The sequence below is a fragment of the Amblyomma americanum genome, chromosome 10 (genome assembly GCF_052857255.1).
Source record: "Amblyomma americanum isolate KBUSLIRL-KWMA chromosome 10, ASM5285725v1, whole genome shotgun sequence".
In the NCBI taxonomy this organism is placed as follows: domain Eukaryota; kingdom Metazoa; phylum Arthropoda; class Arachnida; order Ixodida; family Ixodidae; genus Amblyomma; species Amblyomma americanum.
Window position 1 is genome coordinate 116,667,967 of NC_135506.1, and position 17,924 is coordinate 116,685,890.

Sequence of the window (17,924 nt, forward strand, 5' to 3'; positions counted from 1 at the left end):
GATTGTGCATTGTAGGTGTGCTTCTAATTGACGCTGAGTGTGGTTGTACCATGTGCAGGGATATCCGGCTGAAGCTAGAATGCCTGCTCAACTACACAGCCTTCTGCCTGTCCTTTGAGCAGAAGGAGGAAAAGGCGCAGGTCATCAGCGCAGCCCGCAAATACGCCTATGCCACGTGCGAGGACCGAGATGCTGTCAAAGGCAAGTGCAGCAAGATCCACACCTAATGTGGCTTTCCTAATTCAGGCAGCTTCCCCTTCTCATGCAGGCTTTGTATTGCAAGACATCAACAGTTTTCATATCTAGAGCAATGACGTCTTATCGGTCTGTATACTATCGGCAGCAAAAATTTACGGGACGTGGGTGTGCGGAAAAAAAATTCAGTGCAGTCAAGTAATAATCTAATTGCCAGATATGCCTGAGTGTATGTATGAGAAGACGCGCATGCCCCATGTCCTCGTAACAGGTCGCGAGGCAGTTCTGCAATTTTTCTTCTCCACGCATCCCGTAAACTTGCTGCCAATATGCATTTTAACTGTTCATTAGGGTTAGTGCTTAAAATGCACAGTCGATTGCTTCTGGGATATATTAAACCCGGATATATCGAATTATTCTTTTATGTCGAACACGCATTCTCTTTGCATATCCTGTCCAAAGTATAGTGTTATTTGTCGTGCTTATAGAACATTTGCTATATATCAAACAGCAAGCCGCGCCCCCGCAAGTGGCGCTTCGCCTAACGAGACCGCGCAATCACTTTTGGGCACATTGGGCCTTGGGTACTTTTTTATTTTCTTTTATTGCGACTGCACCTGGTGGCAGCAGCATCCACGTGAAGATGCGGCAAAATTGCGTGACGAGCGCACCGTGGTGCATCGGTTGGGGGGTAGTTTCTGGTGTGACGTACCCATTTTCGACGCTACATCGCTGTCATACGGGGAAGCCAACGTTTAGTACATTTTTGTCATGCAGTGAAGCCAATTGGGCTAACCGAGTGCTACCGGCAGCTTTCACGTAGCATGCTTCGCTCTAGCTCCTTGCTGCCGCAGGTTTGCGGAATCAGCTGCACTTTGTTCTGATGAGGTGGTACTCTGCTTATGTTGCACCCGCAGGACAATGATGAACGGTGGTTAATATACAGGAAGTGGCAGCTAAATTGAATGAAGATTTAAAAAAACAACAAAACAAAGTGTTTTTACAGATTCAAATCAAGTGAACGTTGTTAGGAGTCAGGTAAAGTACTGGCCAGTATTTTGTCATTCCTCCTACTTTTTAATTAATTGATATTGATTAATTAACATTTAAAATATGGCTTTAAACATTCAGGGCATATTGGGAAGTTGTCCAGAGCCATGAAAATGGTGTGACCCATTTTCATCTTTTTTTTTTTTTTGAGAAAATGAAAACCCTTGAATTTTAAAAAAATTTGGCTTATTTCAGAACCAGTTGTGACGCGAAGATGGTGGTGCTTTATCAAGTTGCGAATGAGAGCGCTGTAATCGCGGCGCATTCGGGCGCACAGGGCACGCTGTCACGTGGTGTTTTTAAATTTTGAGGGCTTTCATTTTTGCCAAATGAGAAGGGCTACACTAAAACCAGCTACCTCATCGGAAGCACCCGGGTTAGACCATTTTCATGGCGCTCGACAACTTTCAATTCACACCCGAGCTTTAAAGCCATATTTAAAAAGTTGATTAACTAATGTCAGCTTATTTTAAAGTAGGTGGAGCAAAAACCACACTGGCTGTTACTTTACATGAGTCCTAAAAACATTCACCTGATTAATGGAAGAACGTTTTGATTCTTTTATAATCATGATTCATATTTTAGTTAGTACAACCTGTATAATTCTAAAGCACTGTCTGCTGAGGCTTTGATGTCGAGCAGGCCGGGCCTAGTGACACCTACGCTATAAACATGAAAGGAGTAAAAGGAGAGTAAACTGCCCTCTACTGCATTCTGCCTCCAATGCTGCGTTTAAAAGCCTCCTCTCATTGCTAAGTGCGTCAGTTTACTATGCGTTGCAGTGGGAATATACGTCCATTGCCAAGAATAAGCATTTCGTGATCGAAATCTACTCCGGAACTTGGACAGCATACCCTACACCTAAATGGGAGTGTACTAGAGAACAGCTGACTCCATTTTTAATGTCATATGGGCGTATTCGTGTTCAGAGTGCAGCGAATAGTGCACTGGCAGTGCGCTGGCGGGCAGCACGTCTCCACGAAGTGCGTTGCTAGCGTTGGTCACCTTATTAGTCTTTAGATTAAAGACGAGCTATTGGCACGTTTTATGTATCAAATTTGGATATATTAAACTATTTCACGGTCCATTTCAGATTCAATATATTCGGGATTGAGCGTACACTGGCTGCAATGTACAATGGCTGGATATATAGCCGGGCCCGGATTATCGAACCTGGATATTTGAATTATTGGCTGTATCAAACATGCAGATTATCTACTTAAAAATCCTGTGTAAAAGTGCAGGAAAGTTGCGCTGTATATCGAACTGCAATTTCACTGGTAATTCGATGTATCAGACTCCGTGCCATACCCTTGCTAACGACGCATTTCCTGACGGCACTTTTCGGTCACTTTCCGCGCACGGAGACGGGTCAGCTGCGCAGGCTTGGGCACCTGCTGGCACTGTTAACGTTGTGAAACTGCGTGACGAGGTGACAATGGGGAGTGCTTGAGGGGAAGACGACTCCAAAAACTTGAAACTGAGGGGGCTGGGATGATACAGCTAGCATTGTAAAGCATGTTGGTTTGTTTATCACAGAGTTAGTGTGGTTATGAAATATGTTGCAAGGGGTAGCCACCTTGTTTAACTCTTCGTTTCCAAACTCTCTGCTTCCCATTAGCTTCTTGAAAACATGTTCTAGGAGGCTACAGGCCTGCAGGACTGGAAATCCTCAAGCAAAGCCAATCCTTTACAGGAGGTAGTTCGTGAAATCGTGTATCTGGCAGCTTACTTTGTTGTCACTGAAACAGTGACATCATCAACAAAAGCATAGTTATGACAGAATGACAAGGGCAGAGCTCACATTGGACTTTGTAAAAATGACCATGGCAACGTCCCTCCAAAATGCATAGCAGGATTATCAATTCTGCTTTTGTATGGATACCAGCAAATTTCTCACATTTCAAGCATGACCTTGGTCTTGAAAAAACTAAGAATGAGGTTTAAGGCCTTCTATGTCACCCAGTTTGCTGGGCTACACACTCTCTCAAGTCTCGCAAATTTTTACCTCATGCAGACAAACCAGGAAACGATGTATACAAGGAGAGCACTTGTTCTTAACTGTGTTCTTTTGCATCGTTTACCTCTGAAGAATTTTAGCTTACCTATTTCTCTATTCTTCAGCTGTCTGTGATTTTGTGGCTGGCATTCTGCACGCTGTGCTTTGTGCCTTATATCCCTGGTCATACTGCAGATGTTTTTTCTGTGCTGTCAGAACGCAGGCATGACAGTCATGCACGCTGCGACTTTTCTTCCCACTGCAGAGCACTGGAAAGATGGCGCATGCTACCAGAAGCCTGAAGTGCAACGTTGCAACAGCGACTATGACACACAGATGAAGAAGTACCAGCTCAATAACAAGTACCCCTCTGAAGAGCAGTGCAGGTAAGTTTCATGAGGGATTCGCTTCATTTAGTGGGATGCTAGGCTGGTTTATGCAGACTGCATCAGAGTTGTGGCGAGCCATACAGATTCATTATCATCATCATCAGCTCAACTATGCCAACTGCCAAAGGCCTCTCCCATATCCCCCCAATTAACCCTGTCTTTAACCACAGACATTACTGACAAAATGACCCCGAAATGCGATTTGCTTGAAAGCACCAAGAAGAGATGCCAGCAGCGGCACTCTGATACATTTTCAGAATCAGAAGTTTGTGGGACAGGTGTTTGCAAAAAAAAAAAAAATTATTGTGGCTTTGCCTCATAACCCAGTTGCATGGTATTGTAACCAGGGGATAGAGCATGCACATCCCCTTATACCTTTACACATTTCAGGCTACTGATTTACGTGATTTCACCAAAAGAAATCATTTTCCATATAGCTCTGCCCCTAAAATTTTGCTGCTGAGAGTAGCATGCCCATGAGAATGAAGCTGCCACTCTTGATGGCAAACAAATCACTGCAGTGCTATCCAGACATTCTGATGTCACTTCAGAAATAACCCACTCAGTTTCCCGTGTTCTGTTCATGATGTGCTGTGTTTTAAAGCGACAGCTGTTAAGTGCCTGTTCCTGCGTTTCGTGTCGTAGTCGTCAGCGTAACCGGTAGGTGCGTTGCCATGGAAACCATTCAGAGGGCGGTCACTGTGGATGGAGGAGGGTATGGCGAGAGTATTGAAATGCATAACCGCAGATCGGTTACCGTGGAAGGAGGAGGGTGTGGCGAGAGCGTAAGGAGGCGCAGCCAGAGGGGTGTTGCCATGGGAACCACCCGGAGGGTAGTTGCCCTAGAAGGAGGAAAAGGAGGGTTACTGTGCGAGCAGGAGGGCATGGCAAATGTGAGGAATGGGCAACTGAAGCGTGGCTGCAACAGGAAGCATCAAAAGGGTGGTTACCAAGGGAGAAGGGAGGGAGAGTATGGCGGGGCAAAGGAGTGTAGCACGGCCCATCTGCGGTGGCTGCTGCGAAATGCGGTGCCCGCCGAGGTGAAAATCCTAATGGTTCGACTGGCTTAAAGAACAAATTCCCAGTTGATTCCAACTGAAACCAGTTGAAAAGCAGCTAGATATCAACTGGTTTCTGTTGGAATCAACTGGGTGAACTGGAAGAGCGCTAGTTAAGAACGAGTATGTGTGGAAAACTAAAAAGAGTGCTCTATAGCTATATAGATATGTCACTCTCACATTCTCTTCCTCAGTGTATCATGAAATATATCGGGAGCTTTTTAATTTAACAGCTCCCAGCTGAATCTTGCTTTACACAGTGGTAACTGCCCTGAAAGTTTTTTACAAGGACCTTGTGCCACTCACCAAGCATTTTCATTCAGTTCAGTTCAGCCACACACATAATGCAGGCAGACCATGGTAGTAGCATTCGTGCGTTTAGACATCAATATAGTGCTAACCTGTTTGCATTTGTGTGTTTGGTTTGAGGCAGACTTTAAAGATACTTTGAATCTCAGTGCTAGCTGTATGCTTAACTACCATGATCATCGGTAACATATCAAAATAGGGTTGGGTTGAGCATCTAACTAGCACTGATTTCACAGCACCTTTGTTGGTTGCTTGGAATTATTTTGAGATTTAGTAAAAAGAGCCCAGAGCTTTGCTATTCTTGGCAGTGTCTGTTCTATTATCGCGGCTATTTTGCCATTTTGCTAAATATTCCGTCATTAGCCAGCTTGAAAAATAACTCTGAATGGGCAGCAGAAGCATCGAGTCCCTTCCCAGTATATGTGCCAACTATTGCATTGCTGCAACAAAATCTGTACAGAATTGGGTGTGGGTACGTTTTGTGTTTATGGTCCTTGGCAAGCAGGTGTGACGTTTCAGGTGTCACTGAGAGGAAAAAGCTACTCAAGAAGCATGCCATGATGTACATACAGTGCCGAATGCGAGCCGTATATGCTGCCACTCTTGCTGTTAGAAGTATGCTATGCATGCAGCCGGTGCATATGCTGTGAATCAGTGCTGTCAAAAGGACTGGAAGGCCTTCGGATAGCACCAGGCAGCTGTCTCATCACTTGCTGACACTTGATGTCAATGCTGATGTTGGCCTGTATCAATTAAATTAGCCTGTTCTCATCAGAAGGAGCGGAGCTTCTAGTATGAGCTAGAAAAAAGGCCAAAGAATGACATACAGGTGTCACTGCCACTGGCCGTTTTCACAAGCAAACTATGGTGACATGAAGACAAATTTTCATGCTGATCTCTGAGGCTAGGCTGAACTGAAATCAACTTCAAAACAGTGATCATAGAGCCCTTTTATGATCTGAGAGTCTTGAGTTCGAGTCGATTGGTAGAAAAAAATAAACGCGATCAATTGCATTGAGGCATAGGAAATTCGATAACATTCCACTCTTCTATTCCGCTCTTGATTCTATTCTAATTCTGATTCTATTTTGATTCTATTTAGATTCTGATCATCTCTTACTTTAAACTTGCTGCATCTGTCTTAGTCATTTTCATGTGAGCTGATTCATTCTTAGTCGAGCGTCTCTCTCCTCTTCCTGCAAGTGGAGAGGGGGACAGGAGAGAAAGGCGGCAAGGGGGGAGAGTAGGGCAGGTGGTAGGTGTAGCAGATGGCAAGTGTGATGATGGCAGTTGCTGGGTTTTCGCTGAAACGAGGCTTCATTTCTAAATTTGCTTTTGTCGCCAATAAATGTTTTTTTTTGCTGCAAAAGAAACATTAACAAAGCCAGAAAGAGGCATACAATTGACCTTTTACTAAGAACAAGAATTGGATGGAGTTCTTTTGGATGTGCCTTTAATGAAGAGAGAGCTGGATATGTTGCGCAGGTTCTTGTCCTGGTTGCATTTGTGTTGATCATAAGCAGAGGTGTCTTCTGCAGAGGGGCGTATACTGACTTGTTTGTAGAGTCTTGGAAAAATTTATTTCCATGTTGCCTCGCTAGTCAGTCAGCTGGTATTGTTCCAGTGTATGCAGCACGCATGTCCCCTTGTGGTTCAGTGCTTTTCATTAACCTGTAAAATAATTTTTTTCTCGAATCCGCATCCCACACTTTTTCCATGACTCTACATATGTTGTGTGCATGCTGCAACACACACACACACACCCGCACACACATGCACACACACACACACTCACCCGCACATGTGCGCGCACACACGCACACACGCGCACACATGTGTGCACACACGCACACACACCTGTGTGCACACACACACACATGCACATACACACCCGCACGTGCATGCGCACACGCGCACACACACACACATGCACATGCATCCACGCACGCACTCTCACCCCCTCTCTATGAACTATTTTGACAACCCTCAGTGGCCCTGAGTGATGGGTTTTTCTCCAGCAGTGGTTTCTGCATCAGAATCTGATAGACACTAAGGGGCTCCTGAAGATATTCCTGGTAAGGCTTCTGCTTTTCAAGAAGGCCACCACGTTTCTTATGTGATGACAGAGCCTGAAGAAACCCTTTGTGCTTGAATATTCAAGCCTACCGTATGGATTGACTTTTCCTTTTGCAGGACTTGAATATCTCAAGCACCGTTGTTTCAAACTGGAGTGTTGCAGCATATTAAATGAGTGAATGAGCATGTGAAATTAACTAATTTGCTCGTGCAGTGCAGTTTGTATTTACACCTGGCTTGCTGTTCTATGTTTATCCGTCACACAAGCCCACAGCTTGGTCAGGACTTGTCGCATATAATCTGTATATTTCTTGGAGTAGCACTTCTGCCTAACACCTCCACTGGTGCAACAGCACCATGAAAAATCTATGAGTGAGAGTTTCCGCTATATAGAGACATCACTTTCATAAGTACTCACATCTGTTACCTTCTCTTTACATACTCTACCGACAAATAAAAGAAGTGAACCTTGCTGCCTCGCACCGCTGGGCTGTGTAGGCCTACAACTGGCCCGGCAGTAATGAGCATGTGCTTGGAGGAGAGGGGCAGTAAATTACCGTATGAGACAATATTCACTTGCCTTGCAGGAGGTACATGAATTACCAGCGGTGTTTGCGGCGTGCGGTTAGCCTGACGTGCGACAAGGAGGGTGGTCAGTTCGTGGGCCTGTACCTGTACGACCGGGAACCGACACTGTCCTGGATTTGCAGCGATGACTACCGGACGCCGGTCCGCATTGAGAGTGTGCCTACCCCAGGTGAGTGCTGCTCAGGGGATGTCTTTACGATGGAGCGAGAGTCGGCATGGGCTGCAGCAGTCACTTTTATTGCTAGCTAGGATGGCTGCCACAAAGTACGACAGATCAAAAACACGCGGATTAATTTTATATTCACCTAGTCCTTGAGCATGAATTTTCTCAAATTATCGGGTCTATCAAAATTAAATTCATTTTAATGTTACTCTTAAATTTATGAATGACATAAATACATAAGGTATGGATGTAGAAAAGAGTACGAGACAGTATGTTTTGCTTGTACTGGTCGTGGAAGTATGACGGTATGGTATATAGTTAAGGCCGCTGGGTGGGTGAGCTTTCTGTGGGAATCTGACTAGAACAAAGAAAAAATATTCGTGCTTTGTTTGTAGTTTGGTTCCAAATATAACGCGAGCTGTTATCTGCAGCAGATTACTCAGAGAAAAACACTCAAGTTCTATTAGTGCAAAAATGGTAGTAATGCCTTCGAAAGGTGCCAGATTCATCAGTCTAATTCTCATACCATCATGCAAGTGTGTTGCTGTCAACCACAGCTCATGATATGCTAGCTTCCTTGAGCAGATGGGACAGGGCAGGTAATATTAAGGCATTGGCAGAAATTTGTTCTTACCTGGTTTTACCTTTCAAAACAACGCAAATGATTCATCATTCTGCATTCCTGTAATGACTTTAATAAACATGGTACCCTAAGAGAAAGAGAATGTGGTTGCTAACACATGATTCCATAAAAAATGCTAATATTCGCGATTTTTGCGGAGTAACTGGCTACTATATGGCCTTATGTATAGTGTGCAATAGTACTGTGCATTCATGTCACATGACTCTTGGTAGCCATGCTTAGAGCAACTATACTTTAATGACATTTATCATATATTTTTGAAACAATGATGCTCACCTTGTAAAAGCAGGAGTATTAGTGAGAAGGTCTGAGGACCAGTGCAGAGTGCGAAATACTATACTCCGTTTCATACATAAGGTGCAATGCAGTCAAAGCTAGCGTTTTTGTTTGTGCTGCCTACGTTCATGATCATAAACTAGTGCATTCCTTTTGGTGAATGAAAAATAGTAAATATTTTTTTCATGCAGGCTTATTACATGACACATTTATCATGAGCTTGATTCACTGCGCTCTGATTGTTGACAACACTGTCGCTTTCTCATGCCTTAGACCACAAAGCAAGCGTAGAGTAACACTCCTTCCTTTATTTTTTCCTGGAGACTACTTCCATACCCTTCACAGCGTTGCACTTGATGTATGAAACGGAGTATAGTCTGACAGCACTGCACAAGTCAATATCAATATGTGTAAGGCTGCAGCACTAAGAACTTCCTGGTCATAAACCGGATGGCACCACGATATACTCCCCTTCATACATAGTAGGCAATGCTGCCAAAGCTAGTACGTACACCTGTTCACGCAGGTTTAGTCCACGCACAAAATGTAGTTTGCCTTGAAACCATTGTGAACACGAGCATATTTCATTGCACCAAACCTTAAGTGCTGTGGCTGGCACCTCCTGGACTTCGTTATACCTCTTGCCACAATTTTGTCCTGTGACTTATTGATAGGGAAGCAAGAATTACATGTATTGATATGATATGCACTTGGTAGGACAAATCATTGTTACTCTATCCGCACCCAAAAAAGTAGTTTACACTCAGTGAAAATTATAACCAGAAAGCCCAAACACTGAGCGCCTCACAGTTTCGACCATGATTTTAAATGCTACCACTTCATTTTATACCACTCTTTGTTTTCATCCAAACATTCACCGAAGTTTCGAGAAGAACGAATGAAACGCGGTGGAGTAATATGGTTTCATGGATACACCACTTCCGCAGCCTCCACACCGTTGCTTGCGGTCTATGAAATAGAGTGCAGGCAGATTGCACTGACCCTGCAATAGTGTTACTAGTCAAAAGATGGTGCATCATTTCAGGCAAATAAAGTCGCCGGTAGCCTTTAAACAACTAACCCTACAAAACAAGCTGAACAAGAGGACGTAGAAAGGAAGCATCAAGCAAGTGCTGACTTATGATCAAATCCTTATTTTGGGACTGGAAAGATATATTTGTTCAGGGAAGTAAAAAAAAAAACTGGACAAATGAGAAACTTTTAAGAGTTACTGGAGAAAAAAAGAAATAGTGGACTGTGCTGACCAACTGAAACACAGGATGAAATCTTCAATTTGATCTTTGTGGTGTTGCAAAGCTGAGTTGCATGTTAGTGCTTATGTTTTTTGCGTGCTTTCTGCATCCTGTGTTCAGCACTGTTTTCACTGACTAGCCCAAACCACTACACCAGCTGAGAGATATGTGTCAGACTGAAGGCTGCACCAGTAACAAGCAATGTGCGCCCAAAATCTGACTCTGTAATTTCAAAACTTGCCAGCTGGCAATTGCTGGTTGCTACAAAGGCAGGTGAATGTTTAGAAACATCTATGTGGAATCGTCATCGATTGAGTGAAGTCTGCTGCAAGGCAAAGGCCTTCCTCTGTGATACTTTCATGTACAGCTGCCCACAAAACTTTTCAGAACACGGAAGCCGCATAAAGAGTTCATTTTCCCGATTGCCTGAAACCATGGCTATGGTTGTGCAGAGAACTGTAGAGCACATCATCCAGTTCATGGCAGCATGCAGTCTTGCTTTTAAGCACTTAACTTCCTAATTGTTTAAACTATAGAAAAGTAATTATTCTTTTCCATGGCTTACCCACCATAGCGGCTGCTTAATGCCTGTGGTATTTGGTTGCCGAGTCCCTGGTTTTGGGATCAAATCCCTAGCTGCCACAGGGTTAAAGGTGAAATTCATTAATGCACATGTACTGTGCGATGTCAGCACATGGTAATAAAGAATAGTGAAGTGATATAAATTATTCCAGAGCCTTCCATTATGTCTTCTCTCATTGAGCCTCACTTGACATATACCACTTTTGCATGGTCTCCATATTCTACGCACTTTTGTTGTGCTTACTTGCTTATTCTGTGCGTATTCTATGAGGGGGCCCCACAGAACCATAGTGGAATGGTTCCCGAGAGTTGTCTGATGCACTCTGTTGCCCGCCTTTTCCTCAGCAGCAATCAGCCAACAAACCTGCCTGAGCGTGGTGAATGCCGACATCAAACGGTGTAGCGACATACACGCCAAGGCCACCGCTGGTCTTGGCAGTCGGAAGCAGTCGTCCAGCCGCAAGTCCACTGGACTGCAGTTGACTGAGGAGGAGCAAAAGACCAGGCTCTGCTGGTCAGTGCTTTGGGTTCTCCACTTCACTGTCCTCGCGCAGTGGCGCATATGTTGTTTATTGCAGCAGAATGTTGAAAAGATCAACATTGGAAGAATGTGTTCTTTCTCCGTATGATGTTTGGCACTGATGCACAGGGAAGTCTTTTTTTTTTGTAGTGATAACAAAAGGTCTTGCTGCCCTGTATTGGTTAGTGCTACAGTTAACAACATGGCAGCAGAGAAAGGCGGGACTAGTGAGTAGGGTTGGAGGGAATTGGCAACAATGCAACTGATGAGACGCGTTTTAATTTTCGTGGTTTAAAGCAGCATTTCTGTTTACACATGCACTTTTACAGTGCTCCTCCTTGAGTCTCTATTCACATCATGTTGTTCTGTTCTTGTGACCTCTTAACTTCACTTGGTAATATAACTGATAATCCCCTAATTTAAAGCATAAATGTAGCCTGACTTGCAGTTTTGACATAAGTTCCATGGGGGCCTGAATTTTTCCATCTCTCCTCAAGCTTTTCATAACACAACCACTGCAACACTGCTGACTGGCATCGACCTGTGTGGTTAGAGTTCACAAAGAGTTTATTCTGGCATTTTGTGAGCACAAACTATTGATATAGCAACAATTCACGCATATGTGGTCATATGGAGAGCTGCTGTTGCAGGAAGAGATGCTGTCGCCAAATAAAAAAGTCACAAGTGTCAGAGTTGGGGGATCAGGGCTTATGACAGAGTCAGGAGTGAAAGTTTATTTCCGAGAACTAGGGCACACACAAACAAATAGACCAAAAACAAACACTGTAAAGTAACAGGCAACCTGCACATGCATGCACTTATCACACTTAGTCAAGTGAGTCCATGTCCTTCTAACTATAGGCGCATTTGTGTCAAAGAAAACCGCTTTATATCCACCTCTAAAAAATTCACGCTCATTTCTTGCTTGTGGCATTCTGCTGACTGCTCCACTCACAGATGGAACAATTACTGCAAGAAACACTTTGTGAAAATAAGGTATTGGATTGCAAAGAAAGAAAGCACTATTGCAGTGGAAGTTTTTTATTTGTCTATTTATTCATTTATTTTTACATACAGTGGATGTGCGCTAATCAAAACTCAGATAAACAAAAACGCCTCTTAAATGGAACGATTTCAAAACAAGTAGGTGATTGTCTATAAAAACCAGTGCTGAGGCGTGCTCGACAATTGAAACTCTATTTTGTGTTCAACACGCTTAAACAAAACTGAGACTGAGCATATGCCGTAACGGCATTGACACAGCTCGTTGGTGTCGATATCCGAAATCCAATCCAATCTAATTACATCTTGCGCACTTTGTTGAGTGGACGCCATCGACGCCATTTCACGCTTTGTGGTCGTCGCTTTATACATGCGGGAACATGGAGGGAACCGCTAAAAAGCATCCCCATATTGCCTTGACTTTAAATATCATGATGAAAATTCTTGAAGACATGAAGTGTGCCACGGAGCCCAAGACCACTATCGCAAAAAGGCATGGCATCCCGAAGTGCACGCTTTTGAGGATACTGAAGGACCGCAACAAGATTAAGAAAGCATACAACAGCGGCGCTTTCGCCCCCGATAGGAAGAGGATGCGTCCAGCAGACCACGAGGACCTTGAGAAGGCGCTTTTTCTGGGGTTCAGGCATGCCCGAAGTTCGAACCTTCCTGTGACCAGGCCTATTTTGGAGGAGAAGGTGAGAGACATCGCACTCTAGATGGGAATTGAAGACTTTAAATTCAACGACGGCTAGTTAAGGCGGTTCAAGAAGCGCCACGGCGTTTTGTTCCGCACCATAGCAGATGAAACTGCCGTGGTTGATAAAGATGTCTGCACCGACTGGCAGCAGCAGAAGCTCCAAAATGTCCTAGGAAATTATGCGCCCAGCGACATCTACAACATGGACAAAATGGCCCTTTTTTATAAACTTCTTCCGAACAAGTCGCTCAGCTTCAAAGGTGAGAAGTGCACTGGTGGAAAACATAGCAAGGACCGCGTCACTGTTCTAGGGGGGGGGCCAACATGAACGGGTCGTTAAAGTTGAAGCTTCTCGTTATCGGGAATGCAAAGAGCCCTTGAGCTTTTAAGGATGTCAAAGGACTGCCCGTATTATCCGAAGCAAATACCAAGGCATGGATGACGAAGGCCATTTTTGAAACCTGGTTGAGGCAGAAGGACGCCTAGTTCACTAGGAAGGGCAGGAAGGCTGTGCTTATCGAGGACAATCGCCCAGCGCATGGTGAAGTGCGCGACCTGAATACCATTCAGCTGGAGTTCCTCCCTGCGAACACAACAGCCGTACTCTAGCCAATGCATCAGGGCATCATTTGCAGTTTAAAGGTCTTTCTCTGTCGCCACATCCTGAGGAGGACGATGCTGTGCATGGATAGGGACAAGGAGTACACCGTAGATCTCCTCTCTGCTATTGACATTCTGGCTCACTCTTTGGATGAAGTCACAGCTACTACAATTCAGCGATGCTTCCATCATGTGGGTTTCACCAAGGAAGTGTCCACAGACCAAGAAGAATGTGACGATGTTTCTGAAGCACAAGCTGTTTTTGGTCTACTGGCTCATAAGTGTGGCACAAGCAATGCGACAATGGATGATTATGAGGCCATTGATGATGACTTCGTCACCTGCCGTGAAGATACTTTAGCCGACATCTTGAAGAAAGTTGAGGGAGGCACCGGCTATGAGAGTGAAGATGAGATCGACCATGACGACAACCACAGCTCCGTAGTGTCGACTAATGAGGCGAGCCAAGCAGTTGAACAACTGTAGCAATACTACTAGCAAGAGAGTTGCTTGGAGCACTTGTGCAGCCTGACCAGGATGAATGCCTACTTGGTGAAGTGGTGGCATACCAACCTGAAGCAGACTACCTTGCACAGCTTCTTTGGGGTCACAAACCTTAAATTAAACTACCAATAAATGAAACAGTTTTTCTTGTCCCTATCGAGTTCCGTGTAAAGGGAGTCCACTGTACTTGAGCCTCGCATGAGGCTATGGCAGAAGATAAAAATATGCAAGAAAATCGTAACAACCATCAGCACGGGACACACCACGAAAGCGCAAGGAAATGCACAATAAATACATGTCAGCTATAAATCGTAGGATCGAAAAGATTCTTTCAAAGGAAGGACATGAGTAGGGCCAGGAAGGGAGTTCCAATTTTCTATATTGCATAGGAAAAACTGTATTTGAGCAAGTCAGTATGAGGACTGAAATACGCAATGTTTAATTTGTGGTTGCTGGATAGTGATAATGGTTTAGAACATTTGAGATAGTTGCTAAGTGACTTAAATCAGAGTTAATTATTGCGTGCAAGAACTTGGTTGATTTAATGCAATGACTTGAGGAAAGAGAAGTGAACCTCAGGTCGAACAAATAAGAATAGGTTTTTGAAAAAAGCTCTGTGAGAACTCTATAAATTTAATGCAGTGACTTGAGGAAAGAGAAGTGAGCCTCAGGTCGGACGAACAGGAATAGGTTTTTGAAAAAGCTCTGTGGGAACTCTATAAATTTAATGCATAGGCTTGAGGAAAGAGAAGTGAGCCTCAGGTCGGACGAACAGGAATAGGTTTTTGAAAAAGCTCTGTGGGAACTCTATAAATTTAATGCAGTGACTTGAGGAAAGAGAAGTGAGCCTCAGGTCGGACGAACAGGAATAGGTTTTTGAAAAAGCTCTGTGGGAACTCTATAAATTTAATGCATAGGCTTGAGGAAAGAGAAGTGAGCCTCAGGTCGGACGAACAGGAATAGGTTTTTGAAAAAGCTCTGTGGGAACTCTATAAATTTAATGCATAGGCTTGAGGAAAGAGAAGTGAGCCTCAGGTCGGACGAACAGGAATAGGTTTTTGAAAAAGCTCTGTGGGAACTCTATAAATTTAATGCATAGGCTTGAGGAAAAAGAAGTGAGCCTCAGGTCGGACGAACAGGAATAGGTTTTTGAAAAAGCTCTGTGGGAACTCTATAAATTTAATGCATAGGCTTGAGGAAAGAGAAGTGAGCCTCAGGTCGGACGAACAGGAATAGGTTTTTGAAAAAACTCTGTGGGAACTCTATAAATTTAATGCATAGGCTTGAGGAAAGAGAAGTGAGCCTCAGGTCGGACGAACAGGAATAGGTTTTTGAAAAAGCTCTGTGGGAACTCTATAAATTTAATGCATAGGCTTGAGGAAAGAGAAGTGAGCCTCAGGTCGGACGAACAGGAATAGGTTTTTGAAAAAGCTCTGTGGGAACTCTATAAATTTAATGCATAGGCTTGAGGAAAGAGAAGTGAGCCTCAGGTCGGACGAACAGGAATAGGTTTTTGAAAAAGCTCTGTGGGAACTCTATAAATTTAATGCATAGGCTTGAGGAAAGAGAAGTGAGCCTCAGGTCGGACGAACAGGAATAGGTTTTTGAAAAAGCTCTGTGGGAACTCTTTAAATTTAATGCATAGGCTTGAGGAAAGAGAAGTGAGCCTCAGGTCGGACGAACAGGAATAGGTTTTTGAAAAAGCTCTGCGGGATCTCTATAAATTTAATGCATAGGCTTGAGGAAAGAGAAGTGAGCCTCAGGTCGGACGAACAGGAATAGGTTTTTGAAAAAGCTCTGTGGGAACTCTATAAATTTAATGCATAGGCTTGAGGAAAGAGAAGTGAGCCTCAGGTCGGACGAACAGGAATAGGTTTTTGAAAAAGCTCTGTGGGAACTCTATAAATTTAATGCATAGGCTTGAGGAAAGAGAAGTGAGCCTCAGGTCGGACGAACAGGAATAGGTTTTTGAAAAAGCTCTGTGGGAACTCTATAAATTTAATGCAGTGACTTGAGGAAAGAGAAGTGAGCCTCAGGTCGGACGAACAGGAATAGGTTTTTGAAAAAGCTCTGTGGGAACTCTATAAATTTAATGCATAGGCTTGAGGAAAGAGAAGTGAGCCTCAGGTCGGACGAACAGGAATAGGTTTTTGAAAAAGCTCTGTGGGAACTCTATAAATTTAATGCATAGGCTTGAGGAAAGAGAAGTGAGCCTCAGGTCGGACGAACAGGAATAGGTTTTTGAAAAAGCTCTGTGGGAACTCTATAAATTTAATGCAGTGACTTGAGGAAAGAGAAGTGAGCCTCAGGTCGGACGAACAGGAATAGGTTTTTGAAAAAGCTCTGTGGGAACTCTATAAATTTAATGCATAGGCTTGAGGAAAGAGAAGTGAGCCTCAGGTCGGACGAACAGGAATAGGTTTTTGAAAAAGCTCTGTGGGAACTCTATAAATTTAATGCATAGGCTTGAGGAAAGAGAAGTGAGCCTCAGGTCGGACAAATAAGAATAGGTTTTTGAAAAAGCTCTGTGAGAACTCTACAAATTTAATGCAATGACTTGAGGAAAGAGAAGTGAGCCTCGGGTCAGACAGAGGAGAACAGGTTGAAATCTCTCTTCGATATCGATGAAATATAAAACATAAAACAGACAGCCCTTTTTTCTTGCATTTAGCGCTGCTCATCACGAGGTCCTTTGGATGGTGACATAAGCGGAAGTTCATCTAAATAATTGCAGAAGCAACAAAAAAAAAATGCTTTTTGTGACGTTTGCACATGGTTTCGCACTGCCAGTGGCTGGCCACAGTTACATAAGCTGCTATCATCCTTACACATTGTGGGAAAAAGTGCATAATCAACTAATCAACTAGTGGCCCAGAGCAGGGTGATGATAGTCTGCGAGTCAATGGTGGTATGCTAGCATATGATACTTGGTGAGGTGGTGGAGCTTCCTCTTTTACACTGGGACGTGCTCAAGGTTTGCGAGAAATGCCACAGAATGCACAGCAGCGATATTTAGTGCAGTGGTATCACTGTCTGACTGCATCCATGGCTTCTGCACTTTTGTAATTTTCTCTCGTAATCAACTGCACTTGTTCTTAGTAGCCAGGCAGCTGTGTCATGAATGTCAGTGCTGCAGTCCTTTTTAGGCTGAAACTGGCACCCAGAGAATAAATCTGACATGCTCTTGTTATCTTAAAATTTAAGTTTAAGTTAAAACTAAAATAAAATTTGCCCACTCATTGCATGCAATTGAACTATGGCAGCTCTAATCGGTCAGTGTGGCAGGGTGTGTCAGCCCCGTGGCCTTCATTGTGGCCTTCATTGAGTGGAGTGTCGAGACCCCGTGAAGCCCTTAAATGGCAACTGAAGAGAGTTTTGAATTTGGCAGTATTAAAGGACTCAAATGTGTGAAAGCTGTGACATTCAGGCTCTTCTGCAGCACACAGCGGCAGATAGGGATCCCGATGATGATGCCATCTACAGCAGTGGAGCACTTCCAACGCAGAAACGTTTGCAAAGATAAAGGCCACTATACATTGCGGCATTGAGCGATGCACAGAAGGATGTAGGCCAAGGCAATGGAAATTTGAGCCACCAGAAACAATGACATCATCATCTAGTTTATCTGCACTCTCCTTCGATGCTGTGAGGAGAAACCTGCAAATAGCCAGGACTTTAATCAATGACTTTTAATGTTAGAGCAAAGCAAATTGGTATGCTTATTCTACAAGCTGCATAGATTCGAATCCTTGAATCTAGTCAGATTCTCAACAAAGCATTTCAGCTTCCCTTCAAAGGCAACTCTGGTGTTTGTAGTGCTCAGTTTGCAGTGTTTGCAATGCACAGAATGTGAGGCCAGTGCCCATATTTGTGTCTTATCTTGCAAATCCTGTGATTTGCTGTTTTAATTATGAGGCTCTTCGTGTTCTCTGCCATGCTCGCTGTGCTGCTTTCATCATATTTCAACATTAGTACTTGCCCACTGATAGAGAAATTATGTTGCATGAGAAAGCAATG

At 43.8% G+C, this 17,924-nt stretch overlaps 1 protein-coding gene across 4 annotated transcripts in view; it reads left to right on the forward strand.

Moving 5' to 3' along the window:
- The window catches only part of LOC144106439 (uncharacterized), a 348,487-nt gene that overhangs the window by 315,983 nt on the left and 14,580 nt on the right, over window positions 1-17,924 (forward strand). For 2 of the 4 annotated variants that reach the window (XM_077639253.1, XM_077639251.1), the window contains exons 3-6: window positions 59-201; window positions 3,510-3,630; window positions 7,664-7,833; window positions 10,930-11,095. In XM_077639253.1, the coding sequence (XP_077495379.1) occupies window positions 59-201; window positions 3,510-3,630; window positions 7,664-7,833; window positions 10,930-11,095 (600 nt within the window). Of the gene's footprint in view, window positions 1-58; window positions 202-3,509; window positions 3,631-7,663; window positions 7,834-10,926; window positions 11,096-17,924 lie in introns of all 4 variants that reach the window. The other 2 variants (XM_077639252.1, XM_077639250.1) reach the window with 1 other exon arrangement.